A 25,546-nucleotide genomic window follows, 5' to 3' on the forward strand; every position below is an offset into this window, starting at 1 on the left:
GAAAATAGAATTAGTACGTCCCAAATCATAGTATGCTGAAATGAGTATTCTCAAAGTACCCGGATGGTCTACTGTTTCCGGTGAAAATTCGAAGTCTGAATCCGTGGATTTTATACGCAATTCACCGCGAGAGGGCGGAGTTTAGAGACGCCACACTCCATTAATAATATTAAATAAAAGATGTTTCGCTAAATTAATAAATGTAAGTGTACAGTAAACATTACATACAAAATAATAAATACTTAAATGCAAGGAAGAGCTGTATTTTGAAGTTAAGGATCACATTGTCGTCTAGGTCCGTTTCGCGTTACTATGTCCCAGTGCGTGCATACAGTTTTGCCACGCACTAAAATGTATATACTTTTCCAAAGCAATAAACAGTTCATACTTTAAGGGCATAGGCGAACTGGGACGCAGCAAGTGTTTTGAATTGATCTCACTAGTGTTCACTAGGCAGAAAGGTAGTCTGTGTAGTAGGCTATTTGTCATTTTTTTAATAGATTTTGAAATTTGAAGATTTGGATTTGTAGATCATTTGAGGCACGTTTGATTTTGACTGAAGGGCGTTTTTGATTAGAATGTTTGTTTTTGACCTGCAAGTTTGAGGTTTGTACAAGTTGGTGTATTGAGAATGTGTTTATACACTAGTTGTGAGAAAATGGTGAATTGTTTCATGAATAGTGTGTTAGAGAAAAACTGTAAATGTCACTTCATTTTTTTTTTTTAAAGAATTTTGTAGACAAAATATAATTGTGCCAACATGTTAGATTACTTTTAATTCCTTCAGTACTATTTATAAAGGATCTCGAGCTGCTCAATAAAATAACAAGAGAACCTTTCAGCAAATTCTAGACAATTTTCTAGACAACATTTAATGTGATTTTATTTACAGCGCTATTCCCATAGTTACATTTTTGTTATTTCATTGTTTTGATGAGTTAATTCTTAAATATGGATTGTTTTGTTTGTGGTTATTTTCTTGATGCAAAATAATAACAAACAAACAAAATCATCAGGGAACGTTCTGTATAAGGTAGCCTATTTTCTCCTTATTTAACAAATCACCCTGCAACGTACTGGGAATGTTATTTTCTGGTTGCAAAAAAATTAAAAACTGAAAAGAACTTTCTTAGGGCGTTATTTTGGATCCCCCAACAGTAACCAAAAGCTAACGTTAGGGGAACGCTCTGCGTTTACTGGGACCTCACTGAACCCGGTGGAAATGAGATGAGCCGTAAGCGGCTGTGTTGTTGCTTTCTGCAAAAAAGACTTCACTGCAGCATCCAAAACAACCACTAGATGGAGATATTGTACAAACAATATTGTATTATAACTGTGTTGGCGTGTGTGATTGTGCACATTTATGAGTGTGGCGTTTATTATTAATGCCCCTGCACCTATCTATCACATGTATTTGTATATGTATGTACATTAATGTCATTATAAGATTTGTCGTGTATTTGTGGGCTCATTTTTATAGCTCCTATCACACACGCACAGCATCTGTGTAAATACGTATACATGAAAATACACAATTTATCAACACGCACGCACGCACGCACGCACGCACGCACGCACGCACGCACGCACGCACGCACACACACGCACGCACACAGATACTTATGTAACAGTGATGGAGGAGTGAATATGTAAACAGGTCAATCCATTTAAAGGCAGATTCTTATTAAACCAATAAAAGCCTTCCTCCATATTCATTGTCTGCTTTCTGTTTTATTAACATCCAAAGAAATTATGAGAGACTCTCTCTCTCTCTCTCTCTCTCTCTCTCTCTCTCTCTCAGTGCCAGCTTTCTTTCCTAGTGTACATCCTGTTCTCATTGCGTGCTGCTGAAACATGCATGAAAGCCTTTATATGTCTGTCTATCTGTCTGTCCTGCTTTAGTGACGAAACACCACTTGTGTGAAGTGTGTACTTGTTGTAGGCTGACACAGGGTTTTTATCTAGATTTGCGTACAGAAGTGCACACAGCAGGATGGATATCCGTCCCTCCCACCCTGGGGAATGGGAATAGCTTTAGTGCAACACCACTGACTCTTGCTTTGGTGGAATCACGGATGGCAGGCTATGATGGATGCAGGGACCCTCGCGTCCTCCACTCACGGGACTGCTGATTCAAAGGCTTTGAAGCTCAGACGTACCCCTCAAATAACTCGAATGGTCCAGTCCACAGATTTAAAGGCAAAGTGAAAAAGGTTTTAAATACAGTTGCCATTAAAGGGATAGTTCACACAAAAATAAAAAATCTATAATTTATTCACCCACCCTCATTTCGTCCACGATCTGTATGTGACTCTTTCTCCTGTGCAACACAAAAGAAGATATTTAGAGAAACGTCTCAGTGGTTTTGTGTTCATACAACGGAAGTCAGTGAGGTGGGTTCAGTGTTGTTTGGTTGCCCACGTTTTTCTAAATATCTTCTTTTGTGTTCTGCAGAAGAAAGAAAGTCATACAGGTTTGGAATGACATGAGAGTGAATAAATGATGAAAGAATTTTCATTTCTGGGTGAACATTTTTATATAGCTTTGTATTTATAACAGGAATCCTTTGCGTTTCAAGGACGGGAAAGTATCTGGAGTTGAAAAATGAAATTAAAAAAATAGTTATAGCAGTTTAATTGTACATTAATAATAATAAAATAATCAATAAACATTGTTTTATTTGACTAAAAAATCTAAAAAAAAAAAGTTTTAAAGTAAGGGGAAAATCCAAAGATCTTTTATTTATTTGTGTTATAATGTGAGTTCATGTTATACGTCTTATTTCGTTTTTCAATAAAAGTTTTATTATAAAGTTTCAGTTAAAGTATGTTTAATTTAGGCTATAGGCTACAATTTTATTGTTGGACTTTTATTAAATAGCTATCAATGAACCACAAACTAAGCATTCGTTTTAAAGTGGGAAAAGAATCCTTTTTGCTATAGCCTAGAAGGCGAGTAAGCTATATACGTCTTATTCGTTTAGATAATAATGAATAAGGGAATAATCTAAATGTCTAACATTTAAGATCAAAATAAGTTTATTATTCACTGGGAACATTTCCTCACCAGCACATCTCTAATGGGCTACAACTCGGTTGTTACTTATATTTGGGATGTTCAAAATTATAGATTATATAAGCGAAACTCACTTTTCAAAGAATACAATAAATACCCTTATTTGGGGTTTTATTTAGTTATTATAAGCAAACGATCAAATTAAAAATTGTTTAGCCTTTTATCCGAAAAAAAAAATCGTCCGATTATTCGATTATCAAAATAATCATTAGTTGCAGCTTAATTTATTGTGCATTTCTGTGCACTAACATTATCTACTTATGTCAATTATGTATTGACATGATTTAAAATATAACTAGAATGACTCCAAGGGGAATATGAAACTTGTCTACGGATTTTTTATGTGTGCGTTGTCTGTATTGGGTTGGGGTGGCGGATGGGGGCGCCAGAACTGATCTCGCATACCCCTCAGAAAATGTGCAGTTGCGCCTCTGGTTGTTGGTATGCAGTATACCAGTTAGATCACTGATTTCACTAAAGCCTCTGCCACATGACAGCAGCTTGGCTATTTACACAGAAACAACTCTGCAGCGTTGCCAAGGCAACGGTTACAGAAGGCCTTGACAACCGGGGTGCCCTTGTTATCCTCCCCCTCTCCGTGTCGGTCTTTTACGGCGAAATCGTTTATTCTCTCTCATTTAGAGACCCTGATTTTTAATTCGCGCTGTTTTCTTGAGTAATGTATCTCTCTTGAACTCTCTCTCTCCACGCATCTTCACCTCCCCTCCATCTTTTGACGTCTCCTCCCTCCGTGCGCGTGCTCGCGCTCGCGCTCTGTCTACATCTTCTGCCGTTTCAGTGCATCCCCTCGTTCTTTCTCCCCCTTCTGTCACCTCTCGTCTCCGCGCTCATCCTCCCCTACCCATCTCCCTTTAATTGCTCGCATCCTCTTTCCCATCTCTCCGTTTCTCATTTTTGTATCTCCCAATCTCATCACCCGCATCCCTCTCCTCGTCCTTTCCTCGTTTGCCGGATCCCGAAAGCAGACCTCTCTCGTTCTCGCTCCCCTACTCTCTCTCCTTCCCTCCCCTCCCTCTTTACGTCCCCCCTCCCTCCATACTCGTTTTCTTCAATGCTTAAGTCAGTCAAAGGAGATACAGAGAAGAAAAGAGAGGCGAACGGCGGGCTCTGAGAGAGAGAAAGAGAGAAGGAGAGAAGGAGAAAAGCTGGAGGGAGAGAGGGGAGAGGGGGGAACGGGGGTTTGGATACATCTCCACCTGACTTCTCTCTGCCATGGACTGCCTCTGCATAGTGACCACAAAGGTAAGCCAATTCAGAGAAGCAGAGCGAGCGAAAACACGCAATGTGTGGCGAGGACGCGAGAGGGAAACTTCCGTGGCTGTCTGTGTTGCTTGTGCGTAAATCTGGTAACGTTAAGTGCGCGCGTTGTTTGGAGGAATGCTCATAGGTTCCGCACTTCTTTGTTCTTTTGTCTGACAGCCTGAGCTCACACTGAAATGAAATCACAGGCTGTTTTATTTGAATCCCTACACGTTTTGCGCGTAAGGGGCCGAATTCACGCAGGACGCGTTCCAGCAGCGATACGCCGCGCTGTGGAGTAGAACGGAACGGAGGGTTCTTAAAGCACGGTTTTAAAGTCCCCATGGAATCGTGTAGAAGTTGTTCGGCTTTTAGTATGAGTGTGTTAGTCTTGCTCCCAAATGTTGGCAAAATGTGCGATTAGAAGATATAAGCAGCAAAAGTTACAGTCTCTCACTTAATTCAATACAGATCAACGATTTTTTTGAGATCATTCTGCACTTCAGCTTCTTGTGAGGACCACGAAACGCTATTGGCTAATTTTATTATGAAATGTCCCGCCACAACTTCCTGTTTAAGCGGAAATGATGATGCAGCATGGAACTAAATTTCATGGCACTTCAGTGGCTCCTCTCAAAGTTGAACTTCTTTGAACTTGACCAAGCGTTAACTTGTTAAAACGCACCGCTCATAGCGTGAGACTGCGGATCAACAGTGGGCAGTTGATCTCATTGGGTTAAATTATAAAAAAAACACTCATTAGGTTAAATTATATTGTCCTCTACAGTATTCTTTTAAGGTAGATGTGTCTGTTTTGAATATTTGAGTTATTGGAAGTGTTTTGTTTCCCAGAGTTGATTTTCCATCTATTTAAACCTCTTCATAGTACCCAAAGTATACATTCAACAACTTTCAGCTACAGGTCACTACAGTGTCCGCAGGGGCACAAACCCATGACACATAATATAACAAAGAGAGAAATTCACAACCGGGCCATTTTTTTGCCCCACATTTTCAACATCTAGGCCAACATGGTTATCACCGTCAATGGCATTTTGGCCCCAAACCCTGCTTCATTTCTTCCCCCGCTGAGGCTGTTCACAGACCTGCAGTGCCGGTAGCGGTGAAGAGGAGGAGAAAGGGATTACAAAGGCTATAAAATGAAAAGCAAAGAAAAGAGGCGTTAAATGGTAAAGGGGAGGAGGCATACGCGTGGGAGCCAGAACGAGAGGTCAAGCTTTCATTAATAAACACTCGCATACTTGTGTGATTTGTCATCTAAATGCAGAGCCCCGAGGGCAGCGTGTGTGTGCGTGTGGAGGTGAGACACGTCCCACCGCTCTGGACGGCATGCGCCTCTTTGCCCATGTCGTGTTGCTGGCAGAGCTCGTTGAACGGTTTATGTAACGTTGGCCGGTGCTTTTTCTCGACGCTGGTGTCTGTTCTATCACTTCTCTCTCTCTTTTGAAGTCTTTGGATTGACTCCCACCCTCAGCACATGCTCCGCCTCAGCACTACGATGACCTCACTCCCAACAGATCTACTGCACTGAATGTGTGAGAGAGACTCAGAAAGGTACAGAGAGAGAGAGTTGAGAAATTAGCGCAGTGTCTGCTCATGTGTGGGATGAGAGAGAAATGGCGCACTGATCTTTGAAATGACTGGCAGTGTTAGGTGTCCTCAAAATGTTTTTTTTAAATGCACAAAAAACTTTTTACAAACAATACGGTTCATCAGGAGCCCAAAGCTTTAACCTCACTCATACATTTTTGGTTAAAAATGCATCTTTTTCTCTCAGTTTTTGTTTTCCATCCACACTGAAACAGCATTTTTTTGTCTGTGAAAATGAAGCTCTCCAAAGTGGATCAATTTAAAAAGGCATGTAAGTGTGAGAATGAAGGCTTTCAAAAACAATGATGCATTTTTAGTCATGGGACCCAATCACTCAGTGTCCGTTTATGTCAAAAACTCGTCGCCTATCCTAACGTAAATAAATGCCTGACAGAAATGAAAACGTCTTGCGTTTTACTCGTGCACAGTAACGTAATTATAGGACTTTACTCTTCAGATAACAGCGATCATCAGTCGACGCCTTTTCTTTTTATGTTCTTGCTCTTTGGTACCCAAACATTTTGTTCCTGTTTGGTTAAGCTGTTGTATTCTGGATGTGTTATATGTTTTGCTGAACTGTATGTTTCTCGTGTTTTGTTGCATCGGAAATAGTTTTTGTTTGTGTTTGTGTATGTGAGTGTGTGTGCGTGTGTGTGTGTGTGTGTGTGTGTGTGTGTGTTAGCTCATCTGTGGCCACCGATGCATGTGAATGTCACTCAGTTCCCGTTGGCTTCATTTGATTTAAGCCTGTTCCCTTGGCAACAGAAGCGGGCGCCCGCTCCTCCGTTGACAGTAGCAGACAATATGAAGTGGGTGTGAGATGAGCGAGGAAAACGGTGGAACATTTGTATGTATTTGGTGTTCATGCTATAAGATGCGTGAATCTGCATACAGCCTCATACAGTCTTCTTAATGACTTTGTTTGTTGGTGTGTATGATGATGGTCCGTGTGTGTGTATTCACAGAAGTACAGGTTTACTCTTTGAAAGCCTTTCGGGTTGGACTGAAACTGGATCTCTCCCCGTGGTGACTGAGATTGAACCAAATTTGGCTCCCAGGATTGTGAAAATGGATGACTGTACCACGCTTTGACCAATACAGTCTCTTGCTGTCTTCAGATGTTCGAGATGCATTGTTTCACATTAATGAATATTTCTGGCATCATTTTGTGTGCCAAAACATCACATAATTGTGGATTCATGTTTTCGTGATGATTAACATATTTGCTGTACTACATCTTTAATTTGGAAGGAATACAGATAGATTGCAGCACATATTTAACCCACTTTCAAATCTTTAGGAATAAAATGCTCTTGAAGAGATCTGTCCCTTTAAGAGTTCCGTCTCCTGCACTTCACAAACGGGACTTTAAAAGTTTACTTAGGTTTCAACTCAGAAATATGGTTGGACAATTATTTGTTGTTGGTAAAAACAGCCATTGTAGTTCTTTTAGTTTGACACAATAGTTCGACTTCAAACGCCTCTGCGCAGAAACGCTCTAGAATACGCTGCAATTTGTTAACATTGGTTAATTTTGTTAGCATAGTTAGCATGAGCTAACAATGAACAGGGGCGGACTGGCCATCTCGCGTACCAGGCATTTTCCCGGTGGGCCGCTAACGTATGGGGCCGGAACGAAGGCGTTGGCCGCTAACGTATGGGGCCGTAACGGAGGCTTTGGCCGCTTAGACGGACGCGAATGCAAAAGACACGTATGCATGCAACCCCCCCCCCCCCCTCCGTCATCAGATTCGGTGGGGGGCCGATGCGGGCCTAAAAATGCCAGGGCCGATTTTTCTTTCCAAACCAGCCCTGACAATGGATAATGTTAATTTACAATGTTGGCCAATAGAGCCTTATTGTAAAGTTTAGCTGTTAATTCAATGCTCATATTGCATATTATTTGGTGCCCATGGCAGATTAGAACATCCGTTTGAAACAGATGTTAGAAATTGTGGTGTCTGGACATAATGATGTAAAAACTGCTGAATCCTATTTTAATAGTTCATTAAATCCACCTATATTGTATTACATTTGAAGCAAAATCATATGTATGTGTGTATATAGGCTTAAGGGTAAAAACGTGTAGTAAATGTTTCAAATACGTTAAATTAAACTTAAAGTAGAAATGCACGAGATTAACACATTTTTACTGTAGTAAAATTAGACTACCAGTATACACTGCACATTTCCTAATCGAACCTATGTCCCTGATGTTGCTAGCACCATGCGTTACCCATTAAAAATGACCATTTATCGGCCGATACCGATATGGCCGATAATTTATTGTGCATCCATGTGTTGTTTCGTTTTATCAGAACGTTTGTAAATTACCTGGTGAAAATTAAATGATCAAGTACTAGTAATTAAACAGATTCAGCTGCAGTTGACTGTCCAAGAAATCTGAGTATTTGTCATTTTCTGTGACATTTTTAGATTGAGTTTGTACTGCAGTTGTGGCAAAAGGTTAAAGCCCAGTTTATACTCGTGCATTGGACCTACGCCGTAGGCTACGTGTCGGTTTTCATTTATACTTCTGCGTCGACAGGCAATGACCACTAGGTGTCAGTGTCCATGCACGTGTTGCAAACCAAGACAAGAACCGAAGAAGAAGCAAGTCTTCTTGCCGTGATAGCGGCAAGTAAACAGTCATTTTTGTTGCAGCTTGAGATGTTAAATACAGAATAACAAATAATTTACTTAGATAATTCATTTGGAAATGCGTTTGAGTAAACATGACGCTATCGCAGAGTTTTTTGACCCGAGGGAGGGGTTCAAACAGACCAATCACAGCACTTGTGGTCCGCGTTGAGTTGACGCGTTGTTAAATTTTTGGAGAGGTGCGCATCAGGCAACGGCGTAGGGTACGCGGCTCTGCGCACGAGTATAAACTGAGTTTAAGTTGTATTGTGTGTGAATACACACCAGGTGCTGACATTGGAACATTGCGGTGGAGGTCCCATACACATTCATACATTTGAGGTCACTCACTTGCAATTGGCAAAAACTGATTCACCCCATGTGCCAGCATCACAATGTGTTTTAATTTCTTATGAAGTATTAATTTGTCATTCATAACTTCGATGTGTAAAACATCAGTAGAAATGAATCGTTTTTATTGCTGTTCTTGCGTAGAAAATATCGGTGGCACAAAGGAACTGTTCACCCTGAAATTAAAAATGCGCCCAATTTTTTTTTTCAAAACTTATGTCAGTCCAAACCCTCAAGCCATATAATAACTTTGTGGACAGAACAGAATGAAAGTTAAACTGTTTTTCATCAAATGTTGCCCTCTCTCGAATCACATTTACATTCACATATTCAGACTTGATCATGTTTTGTTCCGACTAAGTTTAAATGTACAAGTAGATGACTAAATGAGCACAATTTCTTTTAAAGCTAAACATTCTCTTTCGGACAGAACCAGATGTTTGTAAAAGGTGTACGTGGATGTCTGACTTTAAAGCAAATTGCAACATTTTTGTATAATTAAAACTGTAAATGAATAAAAGCTCAGCATTTTACTGCATGTACAGTTGCAGTTGCATCACTTCGTACGTTTGCTATTCTTGTCCAATTTATTTTTGTCCGAACGAACAAACGGCATAAATAGGAAAGTTTAATGCGGTGTGATTTCTTTGTTGTCTCTAATGACGGAGATTGTTTAAGCAAGTGCTGCGTGTGAAGTTGACAGGCGTCTTTATGTCGCTCATCCACACCGTTGAAGCAGTTGTTTTCCTCAGCCATCGCAAAGCAGATGGATTTCATGCTAATGCCTGTTAGCTTGTGTTGAAATGAAATGATCGGTTCATATTAGATTAACCCTGTAAAGCAAAACCAGGCCACACGCATTCTTGTGTAACACGCAGACAGAAACTAAACATATTTCGTGTGCACTCTTAACGCCGGTTCACACCGAGAACGACAACTAAAAGAAGTCAAACATTTCTCATCAAATTCATCCGAATGATCTCAAAACACAGTATGCTAACAATTGTCTTCTTCATTTTGCCTTAGGAATTGTAAGAGAAACATCTGATATAAGCTAATATCATGTAAAAAGATAATGAAGGATGAGAAACTATATTCAAGCATGAACAAGATTCACGATCCAGGGCTAAAGGCAATCGTTTTGATGAATAATTACATCTTGGCTTCAAATGATTTGGAATACAGCGCCTGTTAAGCTCTTTCTACGTTGTGCTGTCACAGATTTAACCGAAAATGAGACAGATATGTGGCAGTTTTTTTTTAGAAAGCTTGACCACAGGATAACATGCATTACTCAGCTAATGGATCTATGAGTATGATGAAAAATTGCTCTTCCATTCATGCTGTAGAGCAGTTGTTGGGTGTCTGCAGGCATAGAGAACACGTTTTGGTCTTTTTCTTAGTCAGTATAAGGATTTTATTGTATGGGGTTTATCAGTTGGCTATATGGCTATTTTAAATTGGAAAACCATTTTAATTGATTTGATTGGTCAATAAATCGGATGAATTGAATATGTATTTGTAGTATTTGCAGAAAAAGGCCCCAAATGTAGATAATTAAAAAAACTATGATAGTAGTATGAAGAACCTTTAACATCCAGAACCTTTCACATTTCAGGTTCTTTGTAGTGGAAAAAAAATGTTTTATAACAAAGTAAGAAGAAATGGTTCCGTTAGCTTCTTTGGGGAACCAAAAATGATTCTTCTATGGCTTGGCTTCTATGGAGAAAAGATTTTTCTGTGGTATCCGGCTGTGCAATCATTTCTCAATCCTTTATTTTAGGAGTGAGAAGTAGGAAGACATCAAGTCTGAATCCAATGTTCTCACAACAGCCTGTCGACAGATTCCATCTGGATGATTTCTGAAGGCAGCGTGGCGGTCTTTAGATCTTCCGCTTTAGTCTTTAAGTCTTGATGCTTCATTCAAAAAAATGCTGAGTTGTTTCAACCAATGCTGGGTAAAATATCAAATCAAATCCCTGTCCTGTCACCCAACCATGTACACAAGTGCAACGGTGGGTGAAAATCTCGTGTGCCGTTCTGAGCAACATAGCAGTCAGTGATGGGACAAATACCACGTAACAATAGAAAATATTGTTCAAACACACACCCTTGGGTTATATATAAACCTACGCTTGGTTGTTGTTATCCAACCTTGGGTTGAAAAAGCCAATATTTTGGTTTGAAAAAAACCCCAGCATAGGGTAATTTATAACCCGGTGGTTGGTTTTGTCCATATTTGACCCAACAATGGGTTGAACCAACGCAACATTTAGAGTGTTGTTTGCGAAAAACAATGACTGCAGAAGACCTGTAATGTTGTTCAAGTCATACGGGGCACTTTTATGGCACCCTTGATCCTTTAACAGCTTCGGTTTATTGTAATTGCTTGGAAAAGCACAGACGTTGGAATTTCTCTTTAAGTAAATAAGGACAGAATTCTTAATATTGGGTGAACTTTTCCCGTTCCGTTGCCATCTGTCTGGGTCAAACCCGTTGGCTATGTCGAAAAGAACTTGTGCAGTGAGCAGTTCTGTGATGTAAGAGAACTTTCTGAAGTGAAGAACGTCTCCATGGATATTAGCAAGCCATTTAAAAAAGACGCGTTCACACGTCTGTGAGAGCCAGAAAAAGCTGGAGATCGGCACAGCGTGCGATTACGTCTTTAAAATTAAGCGTGTGTGTGTGTACCTGTGTGCCTGCATACAGTATGTGTTTGCGATAGTGTGTGTGTTTGTCTGAAAACTGGCTGTGACAGGAACGGTTTGGCTAACATACAGGAGGCAGATGGCCTATTTAAAATGGAAAGGACTTCACTGGCGGGCCAAAAAAACTGATGTTCACCCTCCATGATTAGCCTCTCGAAATCCATCAGATCCAGACCACCAGTACATCACATGTCTTTCACACACACACATACACTGATAAAGACATTTCGTCCAATACTGACAGCCCGTAATGTTTTTTATGTCTTTTTTCAAAGTGACGCTACAATTATGAAGATACACATTTCATCAAAATGTTCCCTGATAATTAAACTGAAAATTGGCACTAATTGTTTATGTACTTGCTCAACAACTCTTTTTTGTGTGTGTGTGTGTTTATTTTTACCCAAAAAGTTACAGATTGCAGCTTTAATAGTGCTGTATGACAAAGCGCGGTAGACTCTCGCTCTCCCATGTGGATGCTTTCAGTTTTACAGTTGGACCGTCACATAACATCCGTTGTGTGGTGTATTATTATTGTAACACGATGACACTTCACAAAACAAGCTGTGGTTGTTTTGCACATCTGTTAGAAGAGCAAATCGAAGCGGCCAGACTGGAAAATGCATTAAAAATAAGAAATATCAGATGATTTATTGGCATTAAATAGGGGTGAGTGCTGAATTTATGACACAGGCACAAACATGGAGGTTTATATGTGTATTACAGACACAAAGGGAGAGAGAATAGGTAGATAGGAGAGAATAGCAGAGTGAGAAATGAATAAAGAAGAGATCAACAGAGGGTTGGCTGTGTTGTCATGAGTATGATGTAACCGCGAGGAGATAGATTTTCACATTGCTTGTTTCACATTGCTGATCCTCTGAGGTCTCTGAGTTCATGTGTCTCTCTTGGTCACTAAAAGCCATTCATTATAATACATACAATATCAAATGTCTCAGTTGTTTCTCGTAGACGGCATTAAATAAAGATCAGAGAGTTTTGCTTACATTTGTTTCTTGTGTGAAATGTGAAACACTTTTTTGTGTGTGACATAATGACTGAGAACTTTCTTAAAGGGACAGTTCACCCAAAAATCACTCACCCTTATGTAATTTCATACCTGTATAAATTACTTTGTTCCGATGAACACACAGAAAGATATTTGGAAGAATCTTAGTAATTTTCAGTTCCGGGACATCATTGACCTTGACTACCATAGTAGGACAAATTAAATGGTAGTCAAAGGTGCCGAGAACTCTTTGTTTTCCTAAATTCTTCAAAATATCTCATTATGTGTTCAACAGAACAAAAAAAATACAATATTTTTTTCCTACTATGGTAGTGGATGAAAATTGCTAACATTCTTCCAAATATCTTTCTCTGTGTTCATTGGAACAAAGACATTTATACAGGTTTGAAACAACCTGAGGGCGAGTAAATAATGACAGATTTTCCATTTTTGGATGAACTATCCCTTAAATTCTCTAGAGCTACAACACCGTGCATGACCCATCTAGTCTCGCATAGCCAGACCTTCATTCTGAAGGTCTGAAACTTATCGCCGATTTCTTTGGCCAAGGCCCGCCCAAGAGCCATGTGACTGAGAGGTAAAGCAACCAATCGCGTTTCATTTTGTGCCGCGTCATGTTTAGAGGCGTGGAAATGTCCCTGCAGTAACAGATCGGTGTTAACTGCAACAAAATGATTATAAATTTATGCTGTAAACCTCGCATACTTTTAAGAATTAAGCGTTTAGTCGATGAATTCTTATAACAACCGTTGTAAACACGACAGCTTACTTCTTACATCAGACGGCTTCGTGTTGTTTCCAGGCGTACCGTTAAAGAACGCGACACGCACGTCTCCCGGGAATCCTGTGAAATTCAACCAATCAGATGACGACTTTGAACGTGCTGAAGTGTTTCCAGAAAAGTGTGCCTTATGCATCAGACGTTTAGCCAACGGTCGTGAGACTAATTTTGTGTCAACAGTGACGCCATATTGGGCAGGGCAAGACTGCCCTATAAACACATACAAGTGGTGTTGAGCTGTGGTTTTTTTGGGGACAAAACGCACATTTACGCTTTACATTTCTCAACCGATTGCTTAACAAGCATGAGTTTTCACGCTTCCATACGACAAAAAATATTTTCTGGCGATAATAGAGAGAAGATTTTTGTAACCTCCGCCACGTACTCCACATTCCATGTATGTTTTTGTCTGCAGCAATGTTGAATTTGTTTCTTTTACTGAGCTTGTCCCAGTGCAGTCTGGGATTGCCGTCTGTGTGGTGTACACAGGCAATCTGCCTTACACTTTGTCCAAAAGATATCTTTCCATTGTGAGAATACCAGTAATGCCTTAAAATACATCGTCTTTAGGCAGAACACTTGAGTTTTGAAACAAAACCTGTCTTCAATTTCATTTTTTATCTGTATTCTCACCACTCTCACTGTCCTCTTTGCATACACTCTCTCTGCCTTGCTTTCGCACTCATTATAGCGTGTTTAGATGAATAATAGATGTAAGAGATGTAAGTTGGTGAATGTCATGTACAGCATCCACACGGCAGCCGTAACGCACAAAACCGACTCTAGATTACATAAAAATACAATTTCATTTGAACACTTTGCTAAAATGAGAGCTGTGGTTTCATACGACAGCAAAATCATTTCTTAGGTAACACAGCATTGTATATTTAGCTGCCACCTCCATGTGTACGGCTATGTTTGGAAAGAAGTACGTGCATACTAACAGAAACCTTCACTGTATACACTGCATACTTCCTACATTTTAAACAAGTCAGGCAGCAAGCATTTTGAACAAGAGTATGCTGACATATGTTGTCATATTATGTCCATCCCTATCATATGGAGTGGCTCAGAGATGACATATTTTTGTTGGCTAACCCGGATATAAGCGCTACGCTGGTTCCCTCGACTGAAAGCCTATGCATTTTTCCATAGACTTTTGGAAGATCGCAAAAAAATAGGATCTGTGATTAACTCATTTTCATGATGTTGACACTTTTTGTCTATCAAGATAATCTTTACAGAACAATATTTGTTGTTTTTAAAGCCTAAATACAATCGCCAGGAGTAAAAAGCTAACGCAAGGCTATAAACTGACTACACTATGGTCGCTCGATATCGACAACTATTTTTAACTTTATTAAAAACTTGTTCCCTGGTAAGTAATTACTCCGTGAATGAATCCTCAACAATGATTATAGAGATTTGTGCCCATGTTGCATTATTTGTGAGATTTATATGCGCGATGACGTCTAACGTCTCCGTCAAAGGAAGTAGTCGCTTTTAGCAACTTGTTAGCGCGCCGTTGAGGGTTATAGACCGTTTCATCGGACGCACATACGCCTTACCCCCAGTTAACTTTGGGTTTGTGCTTGGCTAGTGTCTAATAATATAACTAATTATATTTAATTTAATTTATGGTAATATTAATTTGTATGATTATTTTACTGTATAATAATTGTTAAATAAACGATTTGTTGAATTTTGTTTTTTGTTAATTTATTAAATAAACAATTTGTTGAATGGGTCCTGTAGTTTGGTCATGTTTAAAGAAAACGTATGGTACATTGAGATGTAGCGGTCGAGCTTGGCAATGGAGCCTAAATTAAAAATATTGGAGAGACAAGTTTAGCCAAGTAACGGTTCTTGGTTTCTTTTGATTGTTATCAGAAATAATCTAAAGACACTCTTTTGTTTGTGAATGTGCACCGGAAGTTCAATTGGGGTCACAAAAGTGTGCATGTGGAGTAACATTTTTTATGTTGTTAAGATGAAACCGTCTATAACTGGTGTGTTTTATGTCATATATTAAAACTAGGGCTGTCAAACGATTAATCGTGATTAATCGCATCCAGAACAAAAGTTTGTGTTTACATAATATATGTCTCTGTACTGTGCATATTCATTTTGTATTTATAAACACAAAACATAAACATACTTGTCTATATATTTAGGAAATATTTAAATGTATTCATTTATATTTACCAATAATTGAAATTCTAAATAAACGTTTATTAATTGTTATATTTTTCTCAAATATATGCATTCACGTGTATGTGTTCATAATTACAAAATTAATATGCACAGTACACCGACATACTGTATATTACGTAAACACAAACTTTTATTCTGGATGCGATTAATCACGATTAATCATTTGACAGACCTAATTAAAACGTTATCTTTTGTTAAGTTTTGTTTTAAGTTTTGTTAGCCACAGACCTTATTTCAGGCGATTTAACAAAAACCCATTCAAAAAACCCATAGACTTTGGGACCATGGAACCGGAAGTCTTAAAATGCTAACTCGCCTCTGGGGTTTGCACACAAATCCAATTCTCATTTAGGTATCATCTCAGTCTCATGTTTCTCCAAAAATTGTTTTGAATACAGAAAATCTACATGCTGTGCACAGTATGCATACTATTTTCTGCAGAAATGGCAAGAGTGGCATGTGTAGTGTGCCATTCCGAACATGGCATGAGGATGAGTACTGAAGCGTGACATCTCGAGTCACTTAGAAGCTGCTGCAGATCTTTTCATAACGCCACAAACACACAAAATCAAACTTAATTATTCATCCAAGCTTTCACAGCTCTAAGCTTTGGTTTAAGATGACTAGTGTGTCATGAAATAGTGCGCCAGAGTTTTCCTCGTGCATGTGCGTTTAAGGCTTGTTTAAATAGGATGTGTGTGGGTGAACGTGCGCGTGTGTGTGTGTGCGTGCGCGTGTGTGTGTGTGTGTGTGTGTGTGTGTGTGTATGCAGCAGTGTGTTGGTTCACAGTGGGATTTATGCGTCTTTCTAGTCTGGGTTTGTGTGGAGGGATCGAACATCACCTCAAGTATCAGGACACTCGATACAGCCGTGATTCAGACAGTGTGTGTGTTTGTTTGCATGTGTGAGATCAGATGTTTTATCGTGGGACGTATGATGTTCTTATAATGTGTCTCTGATGGCAGTCGAAAGAGTAGTGAGGTCATATTTGATGTTCACTCAAGGACACCAGTCTCTCTCTCTCTCTCTCGCTCAATCTGAGATCATCCTGCCAGTTGTGGTCCTGCATGTGTCCATGTGGAGCCATTTATAAGCCACACACACACACACACGCACACACATGTTGGGTTTCCATGTTTTATGGGGACATTCCATAGACGCAATGGTTTTTATACTGTACAAACTGTACATCATATTCCCTACACCTAACCCTAACAATCACACAAAACTTTCTGCTCTTTTAGATTTTCACAAAAGTTAATTCTGTATGATTTATAAGCTTGTTTCCTCATGGAGACAAACAAATGTCCCCACAAGGACAAGGATTTTGGATATTGCCATCTTTGTGGGGACATTTTGTCCCCATACCGTAGGGTTTACCCTCCCCCCCCCACACACATGCACTCATTGTTTGTTCTCATTTCATACTAACGGTACTGTTTAGCGTGTTGACAAAATGTTTATATGCTCTGCTGTGCTCAAAGCTTGACTGCCGTCTACAACCTCTCTTGGGAAATTTCCTACTTGTAACTTCGGAAGTTTTGATTACATAATTTCTGTATATTGGTTTGAAAAAAACATACCCTTTCTTTCACATTACTATTTTTTTGCCCAAAACCGATTCCTTTGGCAGGGCTAAGCAGATGTTCACGTTTGGTCTCCATTTAGTCTCATTGATGTCTAGGAGGTTTGGCAGGTATTACTAAAACAGATATACAGAGCAATCACGCCTGTGTCTGTGGCAGACATGAAGTCCATCCTAAATTGCATACTTTTGCTGTGCTCTTTGTCATTTTGTAGTATAAAACATGTGAGTAGTGTTTGCATAAAAAATTCCAACAGGTAGCACTTCAAGTACACGGATGATGCACTCGATCAACCAAAGACATGAAGTGTGGAACGCGTTACGCGTTACGCGAAGTTTGACGTCATTTGGCCTCGTCTAGTCATTTGGCCTGTTTAGTGTTTCATATGATCATACGCTAGATTGTAGAGTACATAGTGCATAGTGAAGTGTTATATAGTACGTCATTTGGGACGGAACTCTAGACTGTTGATGCGTTTGAAATGGCATACTGTGACAGTACGTACTGATTTTGAATGAGTACCTACCTATCGGCCGTTAAAACAGTACGTTCTATAGCCTATAGTATGCGTGTAGTATGAATACATTTCAGACCTACTGCACCCGCCATGTTTTATTGTCATGTGACCTGGATGCTCTTTGACCTATGACGTATTAACATCAACCTTTATGTAGGCGCTGATAAAAACAAAAAAATAATTTAGTCACGAGAAATTCATTTATTGGGACGGACATCCGCCTTACACCGTGTCTACACACAACTTGTTCTAATGGGATTGTCGCATCACGCCACGACACATCCAGTGTGGACAAGATTGAAAATTATAATGGGTTCTAATGCGTTCTCTTTTGTCGCATCGTGCTACGTCCGCCGATTTTTATTTGATTTTCTTTTGAAATTTGACGGTTGCTCAGCTTCGGTGGCATCATGGGATAGGGAAGTGTCCATCCGATCCACACTCGGCGGAAGCAGTAGACCATCTTGGCATTGCTCGCCTACTGTTTTTTGCTTATTTTTCATACATACTATTCGTGACTCATATTTATTTTTTCACCTACTATATAGCATGGAAGTAGGAGATTTCGGACGCAGGGTGTGTCTGGACAGAGGGCGTGTGGACAGAGGACATGTGGTTGAAGTGATGTATAGTCTGATTTAGGTGTAAGTAGAGATGCACCGATACAAAATGTCTCCACTGATCGATTGCCGATCGATTGTCTCCACTGATCGATTGCAGAAACACGTATTTGCGCCATATGATCCCATTAAACTATCGTCTGATAGTGTGTAAAAGTCGACCAAGACCGATTATTGGCCAATATATCGGTGTATCTCTAGTGGTAAGTTAGCTGGACATTGGCAGAGTAAATTATTTTCAGCACCCATTTTATCAGCAGAACAGTTATCCAGGATTCCATCATGATTTTTTTTATTGAAGCCCAAACTTGAAAACCAGGACACATCAAAATCCCACAGTGTCGTACAGACGACATTGTTGTGCCTTTTATTGTTCTTATATCCCATATCGTCTTTAAAGGAAGGTGGAGTCGCTATAAACTAGTTTAGATGATATACTCACATGTCTGCATATACACAACTGTTATCATTCACAAACTCTGAGTGTGTTTTTATCCTCCTGTACGTTCTGCAGTTTTCAGTAGCGCGGTGTGTTATCATCGGTTCTCCCACTCATCCAACTGCCCTTCTCTCATTTCTTTCACTCGCTTCTAACCCACCCATCCTTTCTGCTCAGTGACTGTCCCACTCGCATACATCAACCTTCAGAGCACACGTTCACTGCAGAGGTGCATCCTCCATATTATTCAAACGCCGCACACGCAGGCAAGACACACAACCGTGAGATAAAACCTCCGGGTACTCTCTGGGTCTTGACGAAATACACACACTGATATCAGATGATGCGTGCAATTTTTTCTTTGTTTAAATATACTTGCTCCCATTCCAGCATAATGTGCAGAGATGCCTCGCCTGTAAGAAATCCATTTGTAGGTGCATTTGCGTATGTCTAATAGTGTCACACTTCACCCGTAAAGACAAGCAGTATATGCGACTGGAGGCTTGTAAGAATACAGGAGCAGAGTTTCCTCTCTCACGCCAAATGAGGGCAAGCCATGGCGTGCCAGGGCACATTGAGCTCCGTCTCGACTCCTCGAGCTTCCTCGGGACGAACGGCCAAGTGTCTTTGGCCCGACGATTACCCTTGAGTCAAAGAACGAGTCTGGCTCAATGTCACAGGAGTTCAGAGTCACAAGAGCTTCGGGTGTAAGAGTCACACATGGATTTACACACACGCGCATGTTTTTGTTTCGCGTGGCCATATTCAAGGAGTAATTCACTTTAAAATAAGCCCGCATTAATTAAGATTACTATGAACTGCTCCTTTAATAGATCTTCATAACTGAGAGCGTGAGCTGCAAAGTGTAGCGTGACATTTGATTTGAAATCGAAAACAAGACCACCTCTTACTTCCATCCTTGCCTTCCATCCGCAGCAGTCTTTATTTACCTGTTTTTCTATTGCACGTTTTTGCAGATTAGGTCATTGTCATTTAAACAAAACGCAAATAATTGCATTGCAAGGTTGCAAGTCAACTTCTTCAGTTTTTATTTCCCAAAGTCATTTTTTTATTACATTTGCCATTTGGCAATTTGTAAATGGGTAGTTGATAAATAAACCAGCAAAAATGTAACAATGCAGATAAATCTAAAATATGAATATGAATAATCTAAAATAATATATTATTAACCGTTTGTTTTCTACATTTCTGCTGTCACACCATAAGACACGTGTATGGTATATTTTGTACCCTGGGGCCGGTTGCATAAACTGCTTAGTAGGGATGCACCGATACTAAGTTCATGTACTCCTACTTAAAAAAATGCACCCATTCCTCATGTGACATAACTGTCAGAACTGACTGAAATTTGTTGTGAAATTTGCTTTGAAATTATTTCTTTTTTCATAATGTGTGTAAGGTGGAGTTGTTTGTTATTATGAAGCTATTCCATTTTTATTAGTCTCACTTTGTCATAACCATAAGCCATGACTTCTTTAAATCAGTTACATGAAAAGGTAGATTGGGCGAACTGAAATATGAAAGTTAAGACTGAAAGTCTAAACTAATTGCTAGCCAGTGAGACTGGTTCTTATGACGGAGTCTTAACCTTCGCGGCTAAGTCTATGCAACTGGACCCTAATCTCATGTGATCTAACTTTAGCTAGATGTTTAAATATTCAAAAGCTAGATGTTTTCTACGTTTTTACAGATTTTTGTAGCATTTTCAAATGGTGACAGAAGACGCATCATTTCAATAAAAAATCTAATACTACCAATAAAGTAGATTCAAAATAGTAAAATATATGATGTTCTAAATAATCTATATGCATGTTTTCCTGCAATGTATTTTGAGTGTTGTAATCATTTTTATATATTAATGCACCAGTTTGGCGATACATAATAACTGAAAGCAGTACTTATCAATATCTACATACAAGGTGACAAGAACATTGATGCAAACAAATCATTAAACCGCGGAAATTTACAACTGACTTCAACATAAATTATGGACGATTTACAGCATTTAGTTTGTGCAGTGGTTCACAGTTCTGCGGAACATTACGGTAAAAAGTAAAAACATGTTGTATTGTTGTACAGTAGCATCACTTTGACGAAAGTGCCCTTTATCATCATAACTCGGCTGACAGCCCTCTCTCTCCCACACACACACACAAGCACATACAGAGAGAGAGAGCGTGAAGTGTGAAGATGGATTTTGGATGAAGTGTGAGTCAGTGAAGACACATTTGGGTTTACCGGTCAGCACTACTAACTACCTACAATAGCCAATGTTACCTAACTAAACTATAAAAACATGCTCATTATTCTCATAGCAGTCACTGGACTAGCAGAGCTCAATTTCCCTACTGCAGTTGGTTTAGTACTTTTTGGAATCACACTGACTTACAGATGCTTAGCACCTTTTAACAACATTGAGGCTCATAATAGATCTGTGTTTACAGCTTTAGATATTCTATATGGTATGTCGCCTGTCTATCTGTCTGTTTGAGGAGATAGGTAGAGATACAGTAAAAGGATGAAATGGCATAGTGTGTTTGTTGTAAGCAAGCTTTAGTGACATGTAAAAACGTAGAGTTATTTGTGTGTGTAGTTTATTATTTAAAACCATTTAGTGAATGTGAAGTGTACACCGAATTGTCGTAAAGTGGAGTGTAAACTGTACTCTAATCTGAACTGATGTATAGTGTAAACCGAATTGTCGTAAAGTGGAGTGTAAACTGTGCTCTAAACTGAACTGATGTATAGTGTAAACCGAATTGTCATAAAGTGGAGTGTAAACTGTACTCTAAACTGAACTGATGTATAGTGTAAACCGAATTGTCGTAAAGTGGAGTGTAAACTGTACTCTAAACTGAACTGATGTATAGTGTAAACCGAATTGTCACAAAGTGGAGTGTAAACTGTACTCTAATCTGAACTGATGTATAGTGTAAACCGAATTGTCATAAAGTGGAGTGTAAACTGTACTCTAATCTGAACTGATGTATAGTGTAAACCGAATTGTCGTAAAGTGTTGTGTAAACTGAACTGATGTGAAGCGTGAACTGAATTGTAAAATGGAGTATAAACTGATTAGATGTAAACTGTCGTGTGAACAGAATTGTCTTAAAGTGGTGTGTACACCGAAATTTTGTTGAGTATAAAGTGAAATAGTGTGAAGCTGAGTGTAAACGGAATTGGTTTGCTTAGAGCAAAGGTGAAACACCATGAAATGAGGGAAGATGTCATGATTTGGCTGGGAACACTGTGCTCTGAGAGGCAAGGTGAGAAAGGACAGGAGTCAGGATGCAAGCTGCTACTGCCACAGCAGGTGGCCCGTCTGGACTTTATAAACTGTGATAAAGACTTGAACTCTTGCATCTTAGGAAAGAGAATAAAGCTGAGGTAGATTTGTTTGAAGGTCAAATTACAGTTTTGACCAAACCATTGACTGTAAATATTAAACTTCAGTGTGTATTAGCGTGACATGAATGTGAACTTAAGGGCAGCCTGGTTATAAGAGGTGTGCTTTTACTATTCTAAATGATTGGATTGACAGTAAAGGCCTTCTGGATGACATAAGGTGGAAAACACACACTTAAGGTCAAATCCAGGGTGCAGAATAGCATAGAGACCTGGGGTTGGCGGTTTGTGAATCGGGCCGGAAAAATCTAGTGTGTATTTTTTGATTCTATAATTTGAAGTTGTGTCTAAGCAGCGTCTTTATGATAGACTGTGGTGTCTGTACAAGCTTGCATTTCAAGCTCTGTGCGTACCTTGGGATTTGACATAACTGAATACTGTAAAGCTCAGCAATTACCTCTCTCTCTCACACGCACGCACGCACGCACGCACGCACGCACAATCCATAATTAAGAGATCAGTAGCTCGTGGGGCGAGTTGCTGAGAATGATGCTGTATTGCTGAGTCACACACTGCCACTTAGTGGCCCGGTACGGAACTGCACCATCAACTCGCTTCATCCCACAATCACTAGCTGCCCACCAGTGATTCAGACTCATCATTGGCATTATTTTTTTATCTCAAAAATGTTTATGGGTGAACCTGATGTTTATGCGATAACAGTGTTGTCTATAGTTTCATTACACCGATGTCAGATCAGTGACTGTGTCTGTTGAATGGCTCAGTGTTACGAAACCAGCCTTTGAATTACGTGGTTTGTTTGCTTCGGACTTTTTATCTTCACGTTCCTCTTATGGGTGATGTGAGTTGCCTAGCAACCGAGCCTTCGGGTCCTGATTGTTGCCATGGCGACATGGCAGGGTGTCATGTAGAGAACAGAGAGGAGGGAGAAGGAAAGATAGAAACGAGGGAGAAATGAATGTATTAGTAAATTCCTGTAATGATATTTATCTATTTGCGATGAAGCAGAGGAAAGGGGATTGGGTGATGGTCGTGAAAATTCATGACGTTAAACTCGAAGAGAGGCGTGAGATGACCTAATCACGGATAACGGAACACGTCTGTACGGGGGCGTATTCATACGTAGATACGCGCAAATATAAATATATCCCGCTGGCATCAGATGTATAGCGTGATGAACATGAATCTGACATCAGAACATCTGAACATGTACGAAATGATCCTGATTGAGATCTTGATGGTTTCTCAGGTCAAATGAAGATTTATAATCCAGTCTTCTCTTGTATTTTCCTGGAAATTAGTAGTTATCTCACATGTGTTTAGAGTTTAAAAGGAATCAGTTAGGGATGCTCCGATGTATCGGCCACCGATATTAATTTAACACCATCGGCAATAGCATGAAAAGGGCCGATACCGATGGTTTATTAATGAACTGCATGGAGGCAATGAGTCTGAATAATAATCCAACGTTTTTCTCTGAGCAAAATGATTAAATAGCAACAGCACAGACTTTATTTAAGTTCATTAAAGAAATGTTCAATGTTCAGTCAAATATGAGTTCATGTTGTTAATTAAAGAATGAAGAAATATTGGATATTTCTGATTGTCATGTTGTCTTATTGTATTTTTATCTTAACTTGTGCCCCTCTCTTAAAACGTTAAATGGATCCAATTCATGTTCAGTAAAATTAATTTAATGCAGAAAAAAATGTGAAGTACTACGCAATTGACCAATATCGGTATCGGAAGCGGACAGTAGTTGTTTTTTTTAAATCGGTATCGGCCAAAAAAAACAGAAACAGTCTCATGAACTGCTTATGTCATGTCCGTTTTTATAGGTATGACGTAAGAAACAGTTCTAGTTCTGACCGTGGTTGTCCAGATTGTAGTACTGTTATGCATAAATACTGCTCTAAATGACATTTATTCATCAACACGCACTTCTGAAAGCAAACAAGGAGCACTAGAAAGCATTTTTAGGTACAGATTTAGCAAAATATGGACATCTAGTGTCTTGAGTAAATAAATAGTTGTTGTTGGTCGTGCGTATACAAATGCATTCATTTGTTGTTTAGTGATTGCTGTGATTGGGTTATTCTCTATGTTTGATATTAAACTGAGCAAATTTCACCCTGTATAAGTGTCATTTCCACTGTCATCCCATCCGGTCCTCTGTCGTCTTATTATGGGCTGTTCAGAGCATAGCGGTGCTACATGGATCTGCTGTGTTTGGTTTGGCTGCGGGCACAGTTATGGGCGACAGGCCTAGCTCAACATTTGTTTTCTTCTTTTGTTGCTCTTGAATTGTTTATGCTTCCTTCTGTGAGCGTTTAACACTGTTTAAAGGCCGAATGTGTCATTTAAGAAACGCAATATAATATACATAACTATGTGTTCAGAGGTGTATGAAGACCTCACATAATGAGCGTTATGTTTTTATGACCTTAGAATGAACTGTTTCTATCTACATACACTGCCGGTCCCCTTACATGGATTTCGCCGTGTTATTTCTACAGTAGCCCTAAAGGGACAAACTGCTCAACAGAGCACTGTCTCCATGTCAGATTTTCACTACACAGTTATCCCGGCCAAAATCATTCATGGTATCGATAACAATATTATCACGATAACTGAAAACTTTTAAAGACATAAATAGCCTAAATCATTCTATCGGTGAAATGAATCTTTAATTTAGTATATTTTGGGCTTTATTTGGTGAATGAGTCTCACTCAAAATTAGGGCTGTGCGATGTTAAGGAAAAATGCGATAGCATATATATATATAAATAATGCGATATTTGATATGCGAAAGATATTTCTTTTACTAAAATCAATTTAAATTGTTTTAAATGTATTGAAAAAATATAACCAATAGCAATAGGGCTGCACGATATTAAAGAAAAATGTGATGTACAATAATTTGCTAAATAATGTGATGTGCGATAGAATAATGGTTCAAGTTTATTCTTGAACATTATTTCTGATTATTGATCATCTTCCACACAAGTCTCTCTGCTGTCTGCATCAACCTTAAACTTACAGAGACCACTTCGCAAGATGTAAACACTGGCCCAGAAGCACTTCCGGTTTCAGTTTTACTCCTTTGCTTTTTTAAATCTCACCTATATAATTGAAACTTTAAGATATTCGTTTAACATTTTGATTTGGTTAAAAATGTTCCGTTAGTTGCATTTTGTTCAACTATTGTGCAGTGTTAAAAAAGTTATTTTGGACCAGCTTTGTTTACGTCATCCCGAGTGGTCTACACGTGACCTTTTAAATTTTTTTAAATAATTCAATTATTGCAAAATATTGCGATATGCACA

At 39.2% G+C, this 25,546-nt stretch overlaps 1 protein-coding gene across 1 annotated transcript in view; it reads left to right on the forward strand.

Moving 5' to 3' along the window:
- Window positions 1–3,842: 3,842 nt before the first annotated feature.
- LOC130564177 (disks large homolog 4) overlaps window positions 3,843–25,546 on the forward strand; it is an 82,124-nt gene continuing 60,420 nt past the window's right edge. Inside the window, exon 1 of the mRNA XM_057350118.1 lies at window positions 3,843–4,338. Within this exon, the coding sequence (XP_057206101.1) occupies window positions 4,309–4,338 (30 nt within the window). The 5' untranslated portion in view covers window positions 3,843–4,308. The remainder of the gene's footprint in view (window positions 4,339–25,546) is intronic.

Source organism: Triplophysa rosa, linkage group LG2 (assembly GCF_024868665.1).
Source record: "Triplophysa rosa linkage group LG2, Trosa_1v2, whole genome shotgun sequence".
Taxonomy (NCBI): domain Eukaryota; kingdom Metazoa; phylum Chordata; class Actinopteri; order Cypriniformes; family Nemacheilidae; genus Triplophysa; species Triplophysa rosa.